Raw genomic sequence first — 18800 nt, forward strand, 5'->3', positions numbered from 1 at the left:
GCCTTGGTCCGTGCCTTCTGCGGGTGGTAGATGCTGATAGTTGGTGTTATCAGTAGCAGAGTCTTCTTTACATGTTCACTGGATGTTATCCCAACCAAACAGACAGTTTAAGCAGCTGCTACATCAACTACTCCCTTTATATCTAGTCTTACCAATAGCAGAAATAAACTTATACCTTTATATCTTTACTATGTTATTAATCATATAGCATACATCTTGCGAAAAGCCAATTTTATAATACACACATATAACATCTCCCCTACGCAGCTCCTCATCGCCCCTCACAGAGGGGCCCCGTAGCCTCACCCATCGCGGACCCTCCTCTACGGACGTGCCCCAGCCCGCCCCTCCCCGGGACTCCCTCCTCCGGACAGGGGCCCAGGGGGAATAGTCGAGGGGGTCACGTTGCTCTGAACCGCAATTACATATTTGTTTCAGACGACAGCAGTCTGCCCTCTTCCTGACCCCACCGGAGGAGGGGTCCTGGGGAGGGGCGAGGCAGGGCCCCGTCCGGAGGGGGCCCCGCCCCTCTCCGGTACTCCTTCCTCCAGAGGGGGCCCTCCCTAACCCACCCCTTCCCCCCCCTCGAGACCTCCTCCTCAGGCGGGGGCCCATTCCAAACACCCCCACCCGCCCCATGAGCCCCTCCTGAGGAAGAGGCCCATCCTGAGCCCCCCCGGGGAGCCCGCAGTGTGCTGTGGGGAGAGCGGGACACCCGGCAGTGCAGGCGGTGCTGTCCGTGGGGGGACCCGTAGAGCGGCTCCGGCCCCGTGTGGGGACTCCCGCGAGGGGCGCCGGGCTCCGGGGCTCTTTGGCCCCGCCCCCACACCAGTGCAGGCCACGCCCCCTTACCTCCGCCCCTCCTCTCCCCTCCCGCGGCGCCACCGCTGTCCCAGGGCCACGCGGGGGCGCCGCGCTCGCACCGCGCTCCGTGTCCGCCAGAGGGCGCCCTGCGGAGTCCCGGGCCCACACGGGGACTCCGCACCCGCACCGGGAACCGCCGCGATCCCGGGCCGGATACCGATCCCGGTCCCGAAGCCGCTTCGATCCTCCCGAGGGGGGAAGAGGCGGCCCCGCCCGGGACCCTCTGGCGGACGCCAGCAGCGCTCGGGCCCCGCACCCCCGGCCCAGTCATAGAACTTTCGCAGCTCCCCGGGCACGCGCCCCGCCCCGCCCGCTGTGGCCCCGCCCCCGATGCGCTGTCCTGGCCCCGCGCTCGGCGCTGTCCGAGCCCCGGCCCGGGCGCTGCTCCCGCCGGGAACCGCTCGGAGTCGGGGGCGCTGCGGCGGGGGCGCGACTGTGATGGGGGAGCGGGGGACGAGGGCTGCTGAGGCCTGTCGGGGGGTCCCGGCTGGTGCTGCCTCTCCCCCCTCGGGAGGATCGAAGTGGTATCGGGCTCGGTACCAGGCCCGGGATCGCGGCGGTTCCCGGTGCGGACGCGGAGTCCTGGTGTGCGCCCGGGACCCCGCAGGGCGCCCTCTTGCGGACACGGAGCGCGGTGCCCCCGCGTGGGCAGGGCCGGAACCGCAGCCCCGGAGCGCTCCCGGCCCGGCCCCGAGGCCGAGCTCTTCCTCCGGTTTCTGGCGGTGCGGGGCCGGGGCCCCGCCGGGGATCCGGGCACGGTCCCGATCCTACTGCGGGGAGCCGGGGCTCTGCCGGGGCCTGGGAGAACGGCAGCAGCGGTATTTTCCTGGTCCCTCCGATGTTCTGAAAGCCAGAGTGGCTGCCTGGGCTACCTCCATGGGCCCGTCCTTGGGTGGCCCCACAGCACAGGTGGCCTAGGAGCTGCCACTGGCCGTGCCGTGGGTCTAAGGAAAACTCTGCCTTCAGCATTTTACTGCCCTTCCTACTTTTGGAATTTAGGGAATTTCAAACAGCCACCTTTTTCCCTGCCACAAATAAGGTGCAACTTTACAGGTGTGACAGCTGCCAGGTGAGACCTGATGCTCTCCTTCCTCTCTCTCACTTACTCTGCAACTCACACTCTCCAATGGCAAAACTTCTGTTTTTAAAAAGCCCGTTAAAATATTTCAACTTTATTTCCCGTCGGGGATGGAAATGGCTAAAAGAGAGGAAACTTAAAAATGCCAAAACCGGATGCTGCCATGAGTCAAAGCAGGGAAAGCCTCAGGATGTGGAAGGTTTGTTTTATTGCCACTTTTTTGTGCATTTATTGTGCTCCTGTATGGGGTGCCCGTCTTGCCCAGTGGCTCCCAGGGCTTGAAACTTCTGCTGCCAGCCAGTGCCACCCTTACTTCCTCCGAGGAACCCCACAGGGCTCCCAGGATGTTGCCAGAATTGTATCTTTGGGGCCCCAATCCCCTCACAGCATTAAATGGCTTGATCCTGAGGACTTTTTACAGGAGAGCAGCAATTGCACATGAAACTTCGGTGACCACTGAGAAATGAGAGAGACTTGTGATAAAAAAAACTTTTTAAAATAATAAGATCAACAATTTCTCTACAGCAGTTTGAGCAGCTTCAATTTCCATTCTATCCATATGACACAGCATCTAATTCCATCTCCTGATTTGATCTTGGCAAAAGGAAGAGTCACCTGCCCTCAGTGTAAATATTTAGCACATAAAACACTGTCAGGAAACCCACTTTTAATAAATATCTGTAGTTCTCACTCCTATACACAAATACTTTACAGCGACGTGCTGGGGAGAGCGCAGCCGGCTGGGCTGGGACAAGGTGGGATGGACATAAATTAATTATTGCAGTCAGATGTGCTGTGGGCAGGAGGTTTGAAGTTGATCCACGCTGGAAATATAAATATCTCTGACACCTTGAAATCCACGCTTCCCACGTTGGGAAAAAATCCTCTATTCGGAGTGTTGTTGGCACTTATTGTGTCTCTGGGATGCTGGTTCAGGGGAACCAGAACCTGCTTGGGCTGGGATCAGGACAGCACCTGCAGTTACCTACAGGTTATGCACAAAGCATCATGTTGATGATACCCAAAACACACCCGACCTTTTCTTAGAGCCAGCAATGAAATTCCTATGCAAATGGAAGTCCACTTTTTATGCTAATGCTGCTTTAAACACCAGCCCTTGGAATGCTCATAGGGCTGAACTTGATGGCCAGCACCTGGCAATGGAACAATACAGGCAAACAGATGTGGGACAGCACAAAACTCTTACAATAACCTGCCGAATTCCTGCATTTACCCAACAGTTGCAATGGTGCTCATGGTTTCCAGGAAGACATGACTCCTGAGGGTTCATTTGCCCTGTGGCAAATGTTTCATAGAGTGTCCATGCCTGGTCCTGCCTACAGTGGGGCGTTTCCTACAGTGGGAATGTTTACAGTCCAAAACCACAGGGGGTGCTGAGGTTACGGCTAACTTTTGGGCCCAGAGCTGGAAGGAGTCCTCAGCGACTCCCACTCACTGCCAGGAAGGTTCCTTTAGTGTTTCCTCTGCATGTCCCAGCCAGCCAGGAAATGAGGGGCGGGAGGAGGCCGGGAGCACCAGAAAGTGAACCAGCACTTCTTGTCCTTTGTATTTACAGGGGACAACCTGTACCCTGCATTGCCCTGCCCGGGGCATGTGGGGCGCTCCGCAGTGTCCAGAGCTCGGAGTCACACACAGAGTGCCAAACAGCCTCTTTCCATGGCTGTCCTGCACAAGCCTTCCCGCTCATCGTTCCACAGGGGCAGCCCTCAGAGGCCATCGCTTCCCAGTGCGCTCCTCGCCCTTCCCGGAGGTCCTGGCTGGCGCAGGAGCCCCCGCTGCCACGTTCTCTGCTGGCACCAAAGGCAGAGCCGCAGCCAGCGCCAGGGCACTACCCGAGCTGAGGCTGCTGCTGTTGGCAGGGGACTGGTGCAGGAAAGCCAACAGCCGTGAAGTCTTCCCAGCCAGAGGAGCTCTCCAGTGTGGAATGCCAGCACCTTTGGGCTCGGGGCTGGATGGCGGGATGTGCTGCTCAGCCTGCTGTGCATCAAAAGGCAGCCAGCTTGGAGAGCTGCTCCCGGGCAGGAGCTGGGCCTGGGTAGGCGCCGCAGGCGTGGGCACCACCAGAGCCCTCTGCAGGTTGCCCAAATCCAGTGCTGCATCCCGCTCAGTCCCAGCCCCTCCGGGTGGTGGGAAGCTGCTGCTCCGCCGGCTGCAGGACTCGCAGCACAGCTTGTGGTAGCCAGGGATGGAGCAGTATCGGGCCAGCACTTCCATCTGGCAGAAGATGGATTTGTCTCCCAGGCAGGGCTCATCTGCAAAACAAATGTCCCGGGGATGGGAACCCAGTGATGGGCACTAGGGTAACATCAGCACATTGTATTTTTAGAGGAGCACAGACAGCGATTCCCAGTGCCAACCTCCCAGAGCTCCTACACACACTGGGTATGTCCTACCCACCCCGAATCCCTCCCAGCCTGAGAGGACATCATCCATCAGCAGTGTTAAAGCCAAGGCAATCTTCCCTCACAGAAATTAAACCCCAGGCAACAGCCCTCAGAGATGCCTTAAAATAAAAGAGTCAGATGAATCACAGAATCACAAGGTTGGAAGAGACCTCCAAGATCAAATCCAACCCAGCCCTAACACCTCAACTAAACCATGGCACCCAGTGCCACATCCAGTCTTTCCTTAAACACATCCAGGGATGGTGACTCTACCACCTCCCTGGGCAGACCATTCCATACTTTATCACCCTTTCTGTTAAAAACTTTTTCCTAATATCCAACCTCTGTTTCCCTTGGTGCAGCTTAAGACTGTCCTCAGTTGCTGCCTGGAGAAGGAGACCAAAACCCCCACCTGACTACAACCACCTTTCACAAAGTTTTAGAACTTTTGTTCAGATTAAGTTTGGTGTTTTTCAGGGACCCAATAGAGCTGTGGAACTGATGGAAAGCTGTAACTGTGGGTCACACCTGAGGTACCCTGAAGGCAGGCATATGCATCCCTTTCCTCAGGAAAAAGAACTTCCAGAGGCTCTTTTGGAAGCTTTGAATGAAAATCAGCTTTCTGCAGGGAAAGATGTCCTCACCCAGGCACAGAGAATGCCTTACCATGGGCCAGAAGCAAATCCAGCCACCGCCTTCTGCTGCTTTGAAATATCAGCTGGAGCCTGACCTCAGAGTGGGTGAGAATCAGCTCAATTCCAAGAACTCAGTAAAATATCCCACAGGAACATCAGCAGGGCTGGGGGACGAGTGTTATAAATAGCAAATTCAATGGAATATAGACATGTCCTTGTCCTGATCCCACTGAACTTCTTTGGATTGATGTTTGCTGGTTCCTGACAAAACTAGTGTGAAAGCAGCAGCTCTGCATGGGAATATCCATGCTCCATGAGGCATTGTGAGGCTATTCCAGCCTCAGCATGGAATTCTGGGCTATAGGTACAATTCCTTTTGCCTTACCATAGTGACAGTGACCCTTATTTGGTCCTGTTCTCTCATGGTTTATTTTGGAGTATCCATTTGTGCTGGTTTAGATTCCACGACTCCACCCACAGTGTAGACATTTGGGGTTATGCTTCTCTACTTCCAGCAGGTTCTAGAAGGACCCGATGCAGATCCCACCCATCCAGTCTGAGGGAAAATACCTGCACCTGCCAGGAGCTCTGACTGCTTTTCCTACCAGCTTTGGAGCAGTGTCAGGGCCACCATGTGGGAGTGAAAACCCCAATAAACCCCAAATCCTACAGAGTGAAGAATCTAAAGGAAGAAATGCATTGTTATCATAAAAAGCTTCAAAACCTGTTAAAAATTCTATGAAAACAGTGTGATGGATTCCCAGGAACCTCATTAATGCTCTTGGTTCCATGTTTATGTATTTTTATTCCCTCACCTGGCAGCTTTTACAACTTACCCTGAGATTTAGAGGCCAAGCAGGGTTTGTTTTGGATTGACCTTCACCTCTGGCCCCAGTCTGTGCCAACACAGCTTGGGTCAGTGTGGTTAAACCCTGTTTGAGCACATTAACAGGACAGACCCTTGCGTGGGGAGCTGTGACATCCAGAGATTGCTGGACTGAACACAAGAGAAAAGCTCTGTGTGTGACCCCTCTGCCAGCACGGTGCTCCCCAGAGAGGAATTACTCCCCCCCACTGCAGCCATTCCAGCTGTTCTCTTACCATCACAGGGAGCGAGTTTACAAGGCCTCATGGATTCCGGCCGTTCCCCCTCACAGCGGTCCCCGGCACGGCACAGGACCTGCCGGCTCTCCGTCCCCTCCCCACAGGTCACCGAGCACTGTTGGACACAGAGGGCACAGATCAGAGCATCATCCTGTGTCACAGCACTTGGCAGAAATTCCCATGTGCCAGCCATGCACACTGCTGCCCACCTGGGACCATGGCCCGGCTTTCCAGGGCGTGGGGCACGGTGCCCGGTTGCAGGACCGCCGGCTCTCGGGGCGATCCTTGCTGCAGAACTTGGCATGGACGGAGCGGTTGGTGCCGTCTGGAAGGGGTTGGATGCAGCGCACTGTGCGCAGCTGGTAGCCAGAATTCCCACACGTTTTGGTGCAGTGTTCCCACTCATCTGCTGCCCAGCTGGGAAGGGAAATGGAGTCAGACATTGTCAGCTGTTAACCTTTTCATCCTGCTGTGGCTGCCTCATCCCTGGAGCAAGCTCATCTAGTGGAAACACTCCCTTCCCTTGGCAGGGGGCTGGATGAGATGAGCTTTAAGGTACCTCCCAACCCAAACTATTCCATTATTTTATCTTATATATATATATATATATACACACACACATATATATATATATATATAACCACCCAATCAGATTAGTATCATGCTTACATAGACAGAAACTCCCCTCCATATTCAGGAACTGCAGGCTGGAAAGTCACCAGCATCCCATAGAATTCATCCCACCCAGTCTGGCTGGGGCTACCCTGTCTAAACGAGCAATCCCTACTCTCTGTGCCCAGGTGCACTCACAGGGGCTCTGTGCACTCCTGCAGGTTGCACATCCTACGGATGGGCTTTGGCTTTTTGCTGCCTTCGCAGAAGCTTCGATGAACCATCTTGTTGTCACTCTTCCTGCGGCACCCGTACTTGGTGTACTGGAACCCTGGAAAAGATGCCAGAGAAATCAAAGGAATCTGGTCCTTGTTAAAATGTTTGGTTTAAATAGGGTTTTCTGGTCTATTAGATGGATTTACCATAATGGCATTTTGGTATTTGCATTCCCCATTATTTGCTTAAGAGCCATGAACAGACCATGAGTACACGGAACGCTCAGGAGCATCAATGCCTGAGTTTGGGCATCCAAAGTAGCTTTGGGGTCTGAATTTAAACACTGAAAGAAGCCTTTTTTTTCCTAGGATGGAAGTGTGACACCTGGGAACAAGCATGCACTTCAGATATTTTAAGCTTGAGCCCTAAAATAACAAAACGCTGTTAAAGAAGGGAAGCCAAGAATCTAAATCATTCCCTTCCCCCAAGTCTTTTGGTACTTTGTTCCTTGTTACAGGTGCCTTATCCCCTGCTCACCTCCACCACAGGGCTTGGAGCACTGAGACCAGCTCTTCAAGGCCCACTCGAAGGTGTCCGTGTCCTCCCGCAGCACGTTGTTGCTGTGGATGGTCGGCAGCAAATCCTCATGGATGATGTATCTATAAGTCAGGCTGGACCTGGTGTCGTTATCCCGAGGAATGATCTATCAATAAGCAAACATAAACCCAGCACTGTTATTGATTCCTCTGCTAAGTACAGACACCAAGGTCTGGCTCTGACATGGTCCTTAAGGCCCCTCCCAGAGCTGAACACGTCACTCACCAGCACCACCACAGCATCATGCAGCGGTCCATCCGTGTGCAGCGTTTCTGTGCTGTCCTTGATGCTGTACTCCCACTGCACGCCCAGATCGATGAAGGATCGGGATCTGGCCTCCTCCCCTTTCCCATTCAGGATATAGTGTCCAGTAGCCTGGTTCTTGATTGCTGGGAGGAGTGAGAGCAGAGCCTGTCGTGCCTCCCCCGCACTGGCAGCAATCGGGGTGGCATGGGGAGGGGTATTTCCATCAGATTATGAAAATAACAGATTTTCATCACATTTTACTTTGCTCTGTGCACACAGGTGTATCCCAGATGCTAAAATCTGTAAGTGAAGAACTGAGGAATTGGCGCCCTGTGGAACTGCCTGGGTTTTGGGCTTCCACAGCACACCTCAACAGCCAGGTACCATAGGGATTATGATGATGATGCTTCAATTAGAAGTCAATTCCTTAAAAGCTGGAATCACAGAAAGGTTTGGATTGGAAGGGACCTTAAAGATCCTTCAGTTCTGACATCCATTGTTCTTCCATACACCTTTTTGCAATGGGCCATAGGAATAATTAAAATATACTGAATTTGATTCACCCTGGCAGTTCCCACTTTCATACAAGTCATCACAATCCTTGGTTAGTAAACATGCAAATTGGGGTCAGTTTAATATTTTGGATGATTCAAATGAGCAGATGTTTGTTTGCTGAGCTGTAGGACTGCAGGACTAAGCCCTGACCACAAAATTTGGCGCTCATATTTACCCAACCCCTTAACTGGATTCTTTCATCCCTCAGGTTCTCTGGCATGAGTACCCTGAGCTTCTTCTCAAGCCTCATACCTAACTTGAGCAGAAAAACACTTACCAAGAAAGTGAGGAGAGGCCTCATCTTCTTGGATAAACACATGTCGAGCCCCAGGAGGGATATCAAACATCTTAAGGTACCCTTTGGCATGTGCAGGGTCAGCAGAGGTAGCAGGCAGGAAAAGAGAAAGGAACAGCCATAGTCAGGAGCGCAGGGCACAGCCCAGCTCTGCTTGCAGGAGAGGACATCCAGCAGCAACCCATGAGCAGGGCCAGGAGACATGGGGCCAAATTGGTTTGTAACGTGTGGGACAGGCCCTCCCTGGGCTCTTCTCTTCCAGGGAGAGAAGAGACACCAGTTACAGATGGACTTGCCACTTCCTAGCTGGGATCAGTTTAATATTTACAGCTGTGCTGCTCCAAGCAGGATCTATCAACAATTCAGGCAAAAAGATGTTTCCTGTGTTCCTCAGCACACAAAGACACAAACGTAAGTGTTTCTCACTACCTTCTCACATCAGTCCTCAGCCAGGTTGTTGGATTGGAATTTACTGACTGCCCTTTAGATGGTCATGTCTGCAGTGAAAGTAAGAAGTTTCTCCCAAAGAAAAGTATTCTTAGTTTCAATTTCAATTATTTACCATTGCAAATCACAGGTAAATAGTGTAAAATTAAGGAAGCACTGCCATTAGGAAGACTAGAATCCCTTCCAGGTACTTAGATACTTGTACTTCCAAGTACTTATAGATCAAGATTTAATCAAGAGCCCCTTAAGTTCTCTGAGTGCATGTGATTTTCATATTCCTGTTGTTTTCTTTTTAATAACTGCAGATTTAATTAAGCTAAATCACTGGATTCTGGGACTACTGGATGTACTGGCAGTCTGTCCTGCCCCTGACATACACAGCTCCTGAGAAAATCCAAGTGAAGGAACAGAGGAGCTGGGAATCGGGAGAATCACAGTCCTGGCTGAGCAGTGCCTGTCCCCAACAGCATTTCCAGTCTTTTCTTCCATCGCCTTTAGAGCACAGGGAACATCAAGTTTTTGCCAGTTTTGGCATTACCTGTCCATGTTTACAGGAAGATAGGAACTGTCATTCCCGTGGACGCCTCTCTCCCTACAAGCCATTGCATTTACCCAGATTGGTTTTAGTCTCCTTTGTCCCAGAAAGCGAAACACTGTGAGCTCCTCTGGGTAAGGGAAAAGCTTCTCTGGTCTTCCTTTAAACAGACCACCTGGAATTAGTGTCCTGAGAGCCTGGTCATTCAACTGATTGAGTGTCATCCAGATGCTCTTTACAAGCAAAAGATATAAATCAGAATCAGAATCAATCTTAATCACAGACAAATGCATTTACAGCAGATTTGGATATATCTGGGAAAGACGACCAGTCCATGGAAGTCAGACAATCCAGGCAGGATTTTAAGTTGGATACTTGCAGAAACTGTTTTCTAGAAACTTGAATTCTTTTTGGCACCTCTTGCTTACATGTTTCCCTGTAGAAAGAGGTCAATTAGCTCTCTTAATGACCAGATTACCCAGGCTAGGGAAAAACTATCAGCATTCCCTGAACACCTCCACCACATCCATATCCATCCACATCAGGGGCTGATGGACAGCAGTGTATCCTGAACAGGCTCAGAGCTGGGCCACATGGGATGTTGTTATATCCATTACTCCCAAGGTTTGAATGACTATGGCATTATCTTGTGTCTGTGAGTGTCACACAAACCCCAGAGCCAAGAGGAGTTCCAGCCAGCTGTAGGCAGATGTTATTCTTACCGAGCTTTTTGGGAGTGCGGATGTATGTCCCCTTCACGGTCCGGCAGTGGGAGTCATCCCCGCCGCAGACCCCGCACTGGTCCTCAGCCTTGCTGGAGCCAATTTCCTTGTCACAGCCCACTTTCTGCAGAAAAAAGGGCAAGACTGGATATTAGGAGGGAATTCTTTCCTATAACTGTGCTGAGGCCCTGGCACAGGTTGCTCAGGGAAGCTGTGGCTGTCCCATCCCTGTAAGTGCTCAATGCCAGGTTGGATGGGGCTTAGAGGAACCTGGTCTAGTGGAAGGCCATGGCAGGGGGGTGGAAATGATGGTCTTTAAGGTCCCTTTCAGCCAACCAGTCTGGGATTCTATGATAAGAAACAATCAGAGGAAGAGAAGAGGAGCATTTGCATTGAACAGGTCTGTGCTCTTCTCTAATTTAATTTAAATCTCAAGAAATTAGAGGAATACAATGCTGCAAATGAGGGATTTAGAAACATCTGTAAAGTCTCTCTCTGCCTGTGAGCTATTCCCATGAGTTGTCCCCAGGCAAGTGCCACTCACCACACATTCCCCACGGACACAGATGCTGTAGGGATCCCTGTAGGAGCAGCGAGTCCCGTCATGCACAGGCTGCTTCATATGAGCCACATCCCCTGTCTCTCTGGACTGGCAGTACAGGTGACATCTCTTGGGAGCTGTGGAGCCAGGGAAAAGAAAGGACTGTATGGAGAACAGTGATTCAGGTGTGTTCCTGACAACTATCCCACCAATGGAATGAGGAGTGACAACAGACAGCCAGGTTTAGGGGTGAGGATCGGGGCAGAGCAGTGGAATGGGGTGGTTTGGGAAGGAACATGTGGATTGTGGGGAATTTTTTGAGGGAAATGGGCATTTTGGGGGAAAATGGGGATGTTCGGGCAGAAACCTAGGGATTTAGGGTAAAACTGATGGTTTTGAGATACAGTGGGGCCGTTTTGGGTAAAAAGTATCCATTTTAGGGATAAACAAGCAATTTGAAGTCATAAAGGCAAATTTTAGGGCTAAACTGGGGAACTTGGGGTAAATGGGGGATTTTAGGTGAAGATATAGAAATTAAGGCAAGACTTGTGATTTTGAGACATAATTCTGCAACTTTGGTGCAAAAAAAGTAAATTTTAGGGACAAAGGGTCATGTTTGGAGGGAAAATTGTGACTTTGGCAATAAAAAGGGCAAATTTGGGTCAGAGTAGGGAAAATGCAGCTTAAAATCAGGGATTTAGGGCAACTCTGCTAAGTTTTAGACATAATGTGTTAATTTAGGATTGAAACTGTCAATTTTAGGGATAAATAAGAGAATGGTTGGTTTGGGGCTAAAATGGAAAAAAAAATTGAGTCGGAGCGGGGAATTTCGGCATTAAAATCCAGAATTTAAGGCAAAACTATTGATTTTCAGACAGAACAAACAAATGGGTGGGGAGGGAACCAACTTATTTGCTTTTCTGGGAGTTCTGGGCCTGTCCCTGAGATATCCAGGCCAAGGGGAACGGCTTCAAACCCTTTTAAGTGTCACTAAAGGCCCAGAGCAGGACGCACAGTCAGGGTGCTCGTAGGGCAGCCAGTGGTGTCGGCTGCCCCGGAACTCGAAGTGGGAATTGCGCTGCTGGCACTGCTGCGCCCTGAAGTCCTCGAAGTGCTTTGGACACTCCTCAGTGCTGCACAGCTGGAACTCAAAATTGACCCCGGCACAGTCATCACCTCCATTGATTGGCCTGTGAGAAGAAAACATTCCAGAGATTTTCGTCAGGGAGAAACTGTTCCCTGTGAAGGTGCTGAGGCCCTGGCACAGACTGCCCAAAGAAGCTGTGGCTGCCCCATCCCTGGAAGTGTCCAAGGCCAGGTGGACAGGGGTTGGAGCAACCTGGGATAGTGGAAGGTGTCCCTGTCCATGGCAGGGGGTGGAATGGGATGGGCTTTAAGGTCCCTTCCAACTCAGACCAGTCTGCGATTCTCTAATTCTATGGAATTCTTGGATTCTCCAAAAAATGATCCCATTTCAAGGGGCTTGAACAGAATGCCCACCCAAAACCCACATGCCATTTCAAGTGACCCCCCTGAGGACGCCCAGGCGGGTGCAGCTCCCACACCTACATTGGGTTGTTGCACTGGCGCGTGCGGAAGCGAACCCCAGTTCCACAGGTCCGTGAGCAGGAGCCAAACTTGGTCCAGGGTCCCCAGTGTCCATCCTGCTTCAACTGGTTGGTGTTCTTCCACATGCAGTGACCCTTGTAGCACCACTGAGGGAATTGGGGCAGGAAGCAGGTGAGAACAGACACAGTTAGTTCCCAAATAAGTGGCTCTCCTGTATTTCAAAATAAAGGGAATTTGCTAAAAACCCCAGGTATCTGAGTATAATTTTATAATTGATAATGGATTGGCAGCAGGACACCCACTAATAGGTATATTAAAGGGAAAAATCAGGTGCTAATCCTTAGCCTACATAAACATTTTTCACAGCACGTCTGGACAATGAGTTCTGAGCAGTCATCCCAGAGTAACAGCATCATCTGCTTCCCTGGATTCCTAAAGGCACTTGATAGAAACTTTGCAGATGAGACAGAACCCAAAAGAGCATAACAAAGAGGTGATAGAATAGGTTGCACTTCAGCTGGAATCTCTATGCCCAAAATGTGCTACAGCAAACCTTGTACAGCTCCCAGAATACCCCAGTGGGAAAGCACAGCTCCAGCTTTCCCCATGTTCTCACATCACCTCAGGAATGCCAGGCAATTCCCTGCTTCCCTCTGTGCCCTTCAACCCAAATGGACATAACTGTTGGTTTTTATCCCTGAGACAAACACAGTGCAAAGGCCAGACTCACTTTTCCTGGGGCACACTCGGTGCCATCGAGGGGAGGTCCTTTCTTGGTCTTACAGAAGTAGGGGTTATCAGGATGGCTGCACCACAGCTGCTTGCAAGGATCAAAGGTTCGGAACTGGATAACACAACAGTCATGAGACAAAATGCAGAACATGAGATTATTCACACTTTTTGGATAAGTGAATACTTTTGTATTTTATTTATACTTTATTGGTATCTTTTATTTTATTTATACTTTATGGATAAGGATCCAACCCACTCCGTAGGTTCCATCTCACACATCCCAATGAGCCCAGCATCTTCAGGGCAGTGCTTATTCCCTGCATCCCCCAGCCCTGGGCTAGTGAGAAGGGAAAAGAAGACACCCAGAAGTGGGAGAAAAATGAGATTTATTTTTTTTCCTTTTCTTTCTTGGGATTGCTCTCACCAGTCTGTGCCATGTGGACCATGCTGCCACTCATTTTCCCATTATTCCACAGGACCCAGAGGACTCAGTTTCCCCCATAAATACCCCTCTGCACTTTACAGATCTCTTTAAATACTCCATTAACTTCTCTCCAATGATTATGACACTGCAGGTCTCCCATCAAGGCCACCCCTCCATTGCTGTGTGTCTCTGCCTGGGTGCATGTACATACTGCTGTGCACATCCTGTAGCCCACGCCAAAGTCGAAACGGCACTGCTCATCCATGGAATAGTTGATGCCTGGCAGCTCAGGAAGCTTAGGCCAGTCATGCTCAAAAGGGTCGTCAAGAAGACAGTCATAAGAGCTATGGAAAGAGACAAATTAAAAAATACCATGAGAAGATGTATATTTCTAATTCCTGCCGCATCCCTGGAAGTGTTCAAGGCCAGGTTGGGTGGGGCTTGCTTGGAGCAACCTGGTCTAGTGTGAGATGTCTCTGTCCATGACAAGGGGTTTGCACTGAGATGAGCTTTAAGGTCCCTTCCAACCCAAACCATTCTCAGATTCTGTAACAATCTAAAGCCTATTCCAAATTCCGCTGGAGTTAGAGGGGTCTTTTGTCCTGAGCAGATGGGCTATGGAACAGCCTCACGTGAGGACACAGCGTTCATAGAGCTTTTCTTACAGAGATTTCAAGGGAAAGAGGGTCTGTAAAAAGAAGGACCAGAGACTGTCTGCAGCAGGGAGCCTTACTGGATGTATCTCCTGAGCTCCTGGCCGCTGCAGCGGGACCAGTGGTAGCGGTGGAAGGCGGCCTGCACCAAGGGGGCCATGACACTGCCCATCGCCGTCTCGTCCCCACATCTGTTCCCTTGCCCATCATGCTCCATGCCCAGCCTGGAACAGAGAACCTCCCTCAGAGCTACTGCAAAAATAACTGTAAGGAAACATCTATGGAAGAGGTACCAAATCTAACCCACCAGCACAGGCAGTTGAGGAAAAGGCAGTGAAGGACACTTAAACCAGCTCCTGTCTACACTGACCTTCCAGGTCCCTTCCTGACCTTTCCCTTACCCCAGAGAAAACAAGTTCACCCTACCTCCCCTTCCTTTCTTCCCCCACTTGTCTCTCCATTGCTTCAACCATTACTGCATTCCCAGGGGGCTGGAAATAAAAGCAGGACAGTTTCCATAGAGCCACTAAATCCAACACCCTTGGAGCAAGCAGGAGTTGTAGCACAGCATTTTGGTGTGATGTGATGGTAGAAGTTGTACTTACACGTGCCCGGTCTCATGAGCAACAACAAAGGCTGACGAAAACCCATCCTCATGGTTGAGGGTGCAGCTCCGGACCGGGTGGCACATGCCCGTCACAGGAGCATATCCTACAGAGAGACATCAGGGCTGAGCCTTGTGCTCAGCACATGGATTTTAAATGAAACCCCCCAGTAAATCTCCTCAGGAAAAGCTAACATTGCTCTAAGGCCAAGGCAGCCTGCCTGGCTCATCCTGACCAGTGCCTGACCTGACACATCCCAAACTTTGGGAATTCCTGTCCATTACCATTAGTTCCCTGAGTCCAAAGGATGGATGCAGGTGGGATGTCTATAAATGGAAATCTGTGGTGAAAGATGCAATAAAATAAAGAGGAGTGGAATGCCACGTGCATTGAGGTTCCCAGTGATCCCTGCACACACAGGAGTTTGAAGAGAGCTAAGAAGTATTTATTTACAACTCTCAAGAAAGAAATCCAATCTACGGTTAAATATAAATGGCAAGGACTCATGGCAAGGTCTCCTTGCTATTGAAAAATCCTGTGGAATGAACAAGACAAGGAGCTTACAATGCAGTATTTTTCCTCTTTTCTGGCAGATGCCAGCCAAGAAACACTGAGCCCAGAGCTCTGCTCCAGGTCAGCTGCATTACCTTGCATACCAGCGGGCCCAAAATCTTGCCTGGTTAAGAAGATGGCATGGTCGTGGTGCTCGGTGTGGCTGGGGTCCGACTTCTGCTGTTGATAGGCCCAGCGGCACACGTTCTCCAGGCTGCGCGAGGGGTTCCCCCTTTCGATCAAGCTGACGGACTGAGAGAGCAACACGTTAGACCCAGTACTCCTAAAGGCAGCAAATTCAGGTCAGTTTGGATTTTCTGCCCAGGAGGTGAAGGTGGAGGAGAGGCTCGCTCACCTTCGCGTACCCCAACATGATCATTCGGACCAACACGACATTGATGTGAACACCCAGGGACTCATCATGGTAAATTTCATTCACCTGAGGAAAAAAAGAGGGAAAATTAAAAAGAAAAAAACCCACTGACGATACCAAGGGAACTTCCAAGGCCACTGAGATGTTTTTTCGAGTGCTTGTACTACTACAGTTCTCAGAAAAGGATTCAAGTTGCAGATCATTTCCACTCAGTGAAAAGTGTAGATTCACTTCCTGTCATCACATACCCACTTCACATGGAACTTTGGGAAACATGTCAAGCCTCCTCTCGTTTAATGGATCAGGGCTCAAAGAAAAGGGGATTGGGGAAAAAAAAACCTTCAAGTACAATCCCCGCAAATCACAGAATCCCAGACTAGTTTGGGCTGGAAGGCACCTGAAAGCTTATCTCATTCTACCCCTCTGCCGTGGGCAGGAACACCTTCCACTAGACCAGGTTGCTCTAAGCCTTGTCCAATCTGGCCTGGAAAACTTCCAGTGCTTCTTGTTTTGAAGAATATTTTTTTTAGAAGCAACTTATACTGCTGCCCTACTTTTTCAAGATCAGTTAGAATTCTGTGGTCACTTCTGTACTAAAAAGAGGCTTTGTGGAAGGGAAGTTAGAAAAACAGAATTATGCAAATGGGCCAAAAGTCGTCCTTCTTGAGGCCCTTCCCTGTGTCTGGGAAGGTGAGAAATGTCCTGACACCAGAGTGTGAAACATCTGCAGGTCCTCAGTGAAGCTCCTCATTCCCCTAGAAACAAAATAAATATTATATTATGGGCAATTGGTGAGAAATAAACATCCCTGATCAGAGGTTGGTGGGTTTGAGCAGGAGGTAGAGGGTTGTTTTATTTTTCAGTCAGGCTAAACAGAACTTCCCCTCAGGGAAAAAGGTCACTGGGAATTGTCCAGACTGTGGGCCCTGGCACGAGGATTTCAGCCCATGGTTTAAACCTGAAATCCCTGAAGCTGAGAACAGTGTCCGCAGGGCAGGAGGACAGAGAATGAGCACAGAGCTCAGGCTGTCTGTCCTGTGAAGCAATCATCCCAAAGGTCAGTTATTCCTCTCCTATTTCCTCCCCATTTCTTCCCCCAACAGCATTGCTCCCACAAAAGGCTGCGCCAGGATAAATGTTCACAACTTCCTTTGTGCCAATAGACAACAGGGGAATTTTCTAGACACAGGGGTGACTTCCCTGGACACAAAAAGGACCCTGGAGTTGACCTTAAGCTTTGAGTCTTCAACCCCATAACCCCTGTTTTTCCCCATTCTCTGGATGGCTCTGGGCAGCAGGGTGTCAGCTTGCTCTGCCTTCGGCCTCACAGCTGCCCCCAGCAGATGGAGCCGCAGGTGTGTAAAAAACATGGAAGTGGTCTGAGACACGGATCAACCCTGCTGCTCACTGAAAAGTTTTTAAAACCAAAAAGAAAATATTCTGCAATAATGTGTAATGGAGATTTAATGTTGATGTTCCATGGAGTATGTGGGAAAAAGGAAACAATTCTCTAGGTGATGTGCTGGAAAACATCACATTGTTTGGGTTAAATTCATACAGAAATAATTTTTTCCACTCAGATTTTAAGTTCTCAAATTTAGAAGCTCTAGAAACTCAAGGAATATTTAAAAATTATTCCAGGAATAAAAAGAGTGTAAAACATGTAAGAATATCCTACATCCACAAAATCATTATTACCAGGAATCATTATGGGAATAATTAGTCTCTCATTTTCATCCTTAAGAGATTGCTTTTCTTTCCTGGAAAACCTTGTAGTCCCACAGTCTCTAATACAGATCTACTGGTATTACCAGAAAGTCTGCTCTGTCAGAGAGCCATTGAGGGTTTAGAACCCCTTTTCCTCTAGATATTTATGCTTTAATCAGTTTTTCTCCAGAACCATGTTGTGGAAGAAGTTCAGAATTACTAGAAATGGATCAAGTTTACCTCTTTTCCTTACTATTTTTCAACTGTTTCCAAATTCTTTGAATTACTGTCGAATGTGCCCATGGAAGCTATTGTGAAAAAGATGAATTAAAAGAACATCTTAAAATCAGAAAACCTCTCCAGCAGGTCAAATTGATCCCACTGCTCTTTTTCCTAAACCTGGTGCTCCTACAAGAGCTCCCAACAGCCATTCCAGTTCCCAAACAAGCCACGCAGTGCTTTGTAAGATACTTACGATGTTCATGAGGGTGAGGAGGTAGTTTTGGACGTGTTCTTTGCCGTGGAATCGGACAACAGAGTCATCCACCCCCAGCAGCACCTCGATGTTGTGGTCGTTGTCTCCCACATGGCGGCGGCGCCGCAAGGTCTCGTTCAGCTGCTGCTCAAGGTGGCCATGCAGGGAACTCAGTGCTCCAAGGCCAGCCAGGAGGGACTCTGCAAGGACAGCCTGCTGTCAGTAGAGCCCTGATTCATCCCTGGAAGTGCTCAAGGACAGGATGGATGGGACTCGGAGTAACCTGGGATAGTGGAAGGTGTCCCCGCCCATGGCAGGGGGTTGGAAATGAGTGGTCTTTAAGGTGTCTTCCAACCCATCTTGTGATTCCATTATATGACCAATGGAATTCCAATTCCATTTCAGAAACATCCTCCCACAATGCATCCTCACCTGCAGAGTCACTACTTATCTGGATAAAATACATCAGTGACCTGAAGAAATTATTCTCGTGGTGTAGGACTGGAAGAAATCACCAGAAAACCAATGAAAAAATTCATTCTACCACATGGGTCTGTAATTTATCATGGTTCTTACTCCACACACAAAATCCAAAGCTGTTACTTCCACTTGTGCCAGTAAAACAAAACATGCCCAAGGATTTTGACAGGTAAAACCTCACAGCTGTAGGATACTTGGCTCTTCCCAAATCTACACCAGTAGTCCAGCAATGAACCTCAGTGAGGAACATCTCATAATGCACACAGTGAGCTGCATACTACGGCTCCTGCGTCCCTGTGACAGTCAGGAGCAGCCCTGCTCCCCTACTCTTCCCAAAAACATACAGGGATCTCTCTGCTCTATAAAGCCAGCTAGAGC

General features: G+C 49.9%; 1 protein-coding gene across 1 annotated transcript in view; it reads right to left on the reverse strand.

Moving 5' to 3' along the window:
* Positions 1 to 2147: 2147 nt before the first annotated feature.
* Positions 2148 to 18800, reverse strand: part of ADAMTS3 (ADAM metallopeptidase with thrombospondin type 1 motif 3) — a 58485-nt gene continuing 41832 nt past the window's right edge. The window contains exons 5-22 of the mRNA XM_083861387.1: positions 17943 to 18142; positions 15743 to 15826; positions 15483 to 15639; positions 14836 to 14941; positions 14311 to 14454; positions 13789 to 13921; positions 13152 to 13265; positions 12422 to 12567; positions 11867 to 12042; positions 10856 to 10989; positions 10312 to 10435; positions 8590 to 8670; positions 7737 to 7900; positions 7452 to 7617; positions 6897 to 7029; positions 6296 to 6503; positions 6084 to 6201; positions 2148 to 4215 (exon numbers count right to left, since the gene is read on the reverse strand). Of these exons, the coding sequence (XP_083717513.1) occupies positions 3647 to 4215; positions 6084 to 6201; positions 6296 to 6503; positions 6897 to 7029; positions 7452 to 7617; positions 7737 to 7900; positions 8590 to 8670; positions 10312 to 10435; positions 10856 to 10989; positions 11867 to 12042; positions 12422 to 12567; positions 13152 to 13265; positions 13789 to 13921; positions 14311 to 14454; positions 14836 to 14941; positions 15483 to 15639; positions 15743 to 15826; positions 17943 to 18142 (2957 nt within the window). The 3' untranslated portion in view covers positions 2148 to 3646. The remainder of the gene's footprint in view (positions 4216 to 6083; positions 6202 to 6295; positions 6504 to 6896; positions 7030 to 7451; positions 7618 to 7736; positions 7901 to 8589; positions 8671 to 10311; positions 10436 to 10855; positions 10990 to 11866; positions 12043 to 12421; positions 12568 to 13151; positions 13266 to 13788; positions 13922 to 14310; positions 14455 to 14835; positions 14942 to 15482; positions 15640 to 15742; positions 15827 to 17942; positions 18143 to 18800) is intronic.

Source organism: Zosterops lateralis, assembly GCF_965231275.1.
Source record: "Zosterops lateralis genome assembly, chromosome: 5".
Lineage (NCBI taxonomy): Eukaryota > Metazoa > Chordata > Aves > Passeriformes > Zosteropidae > Zosterops > Zosterops lateralis.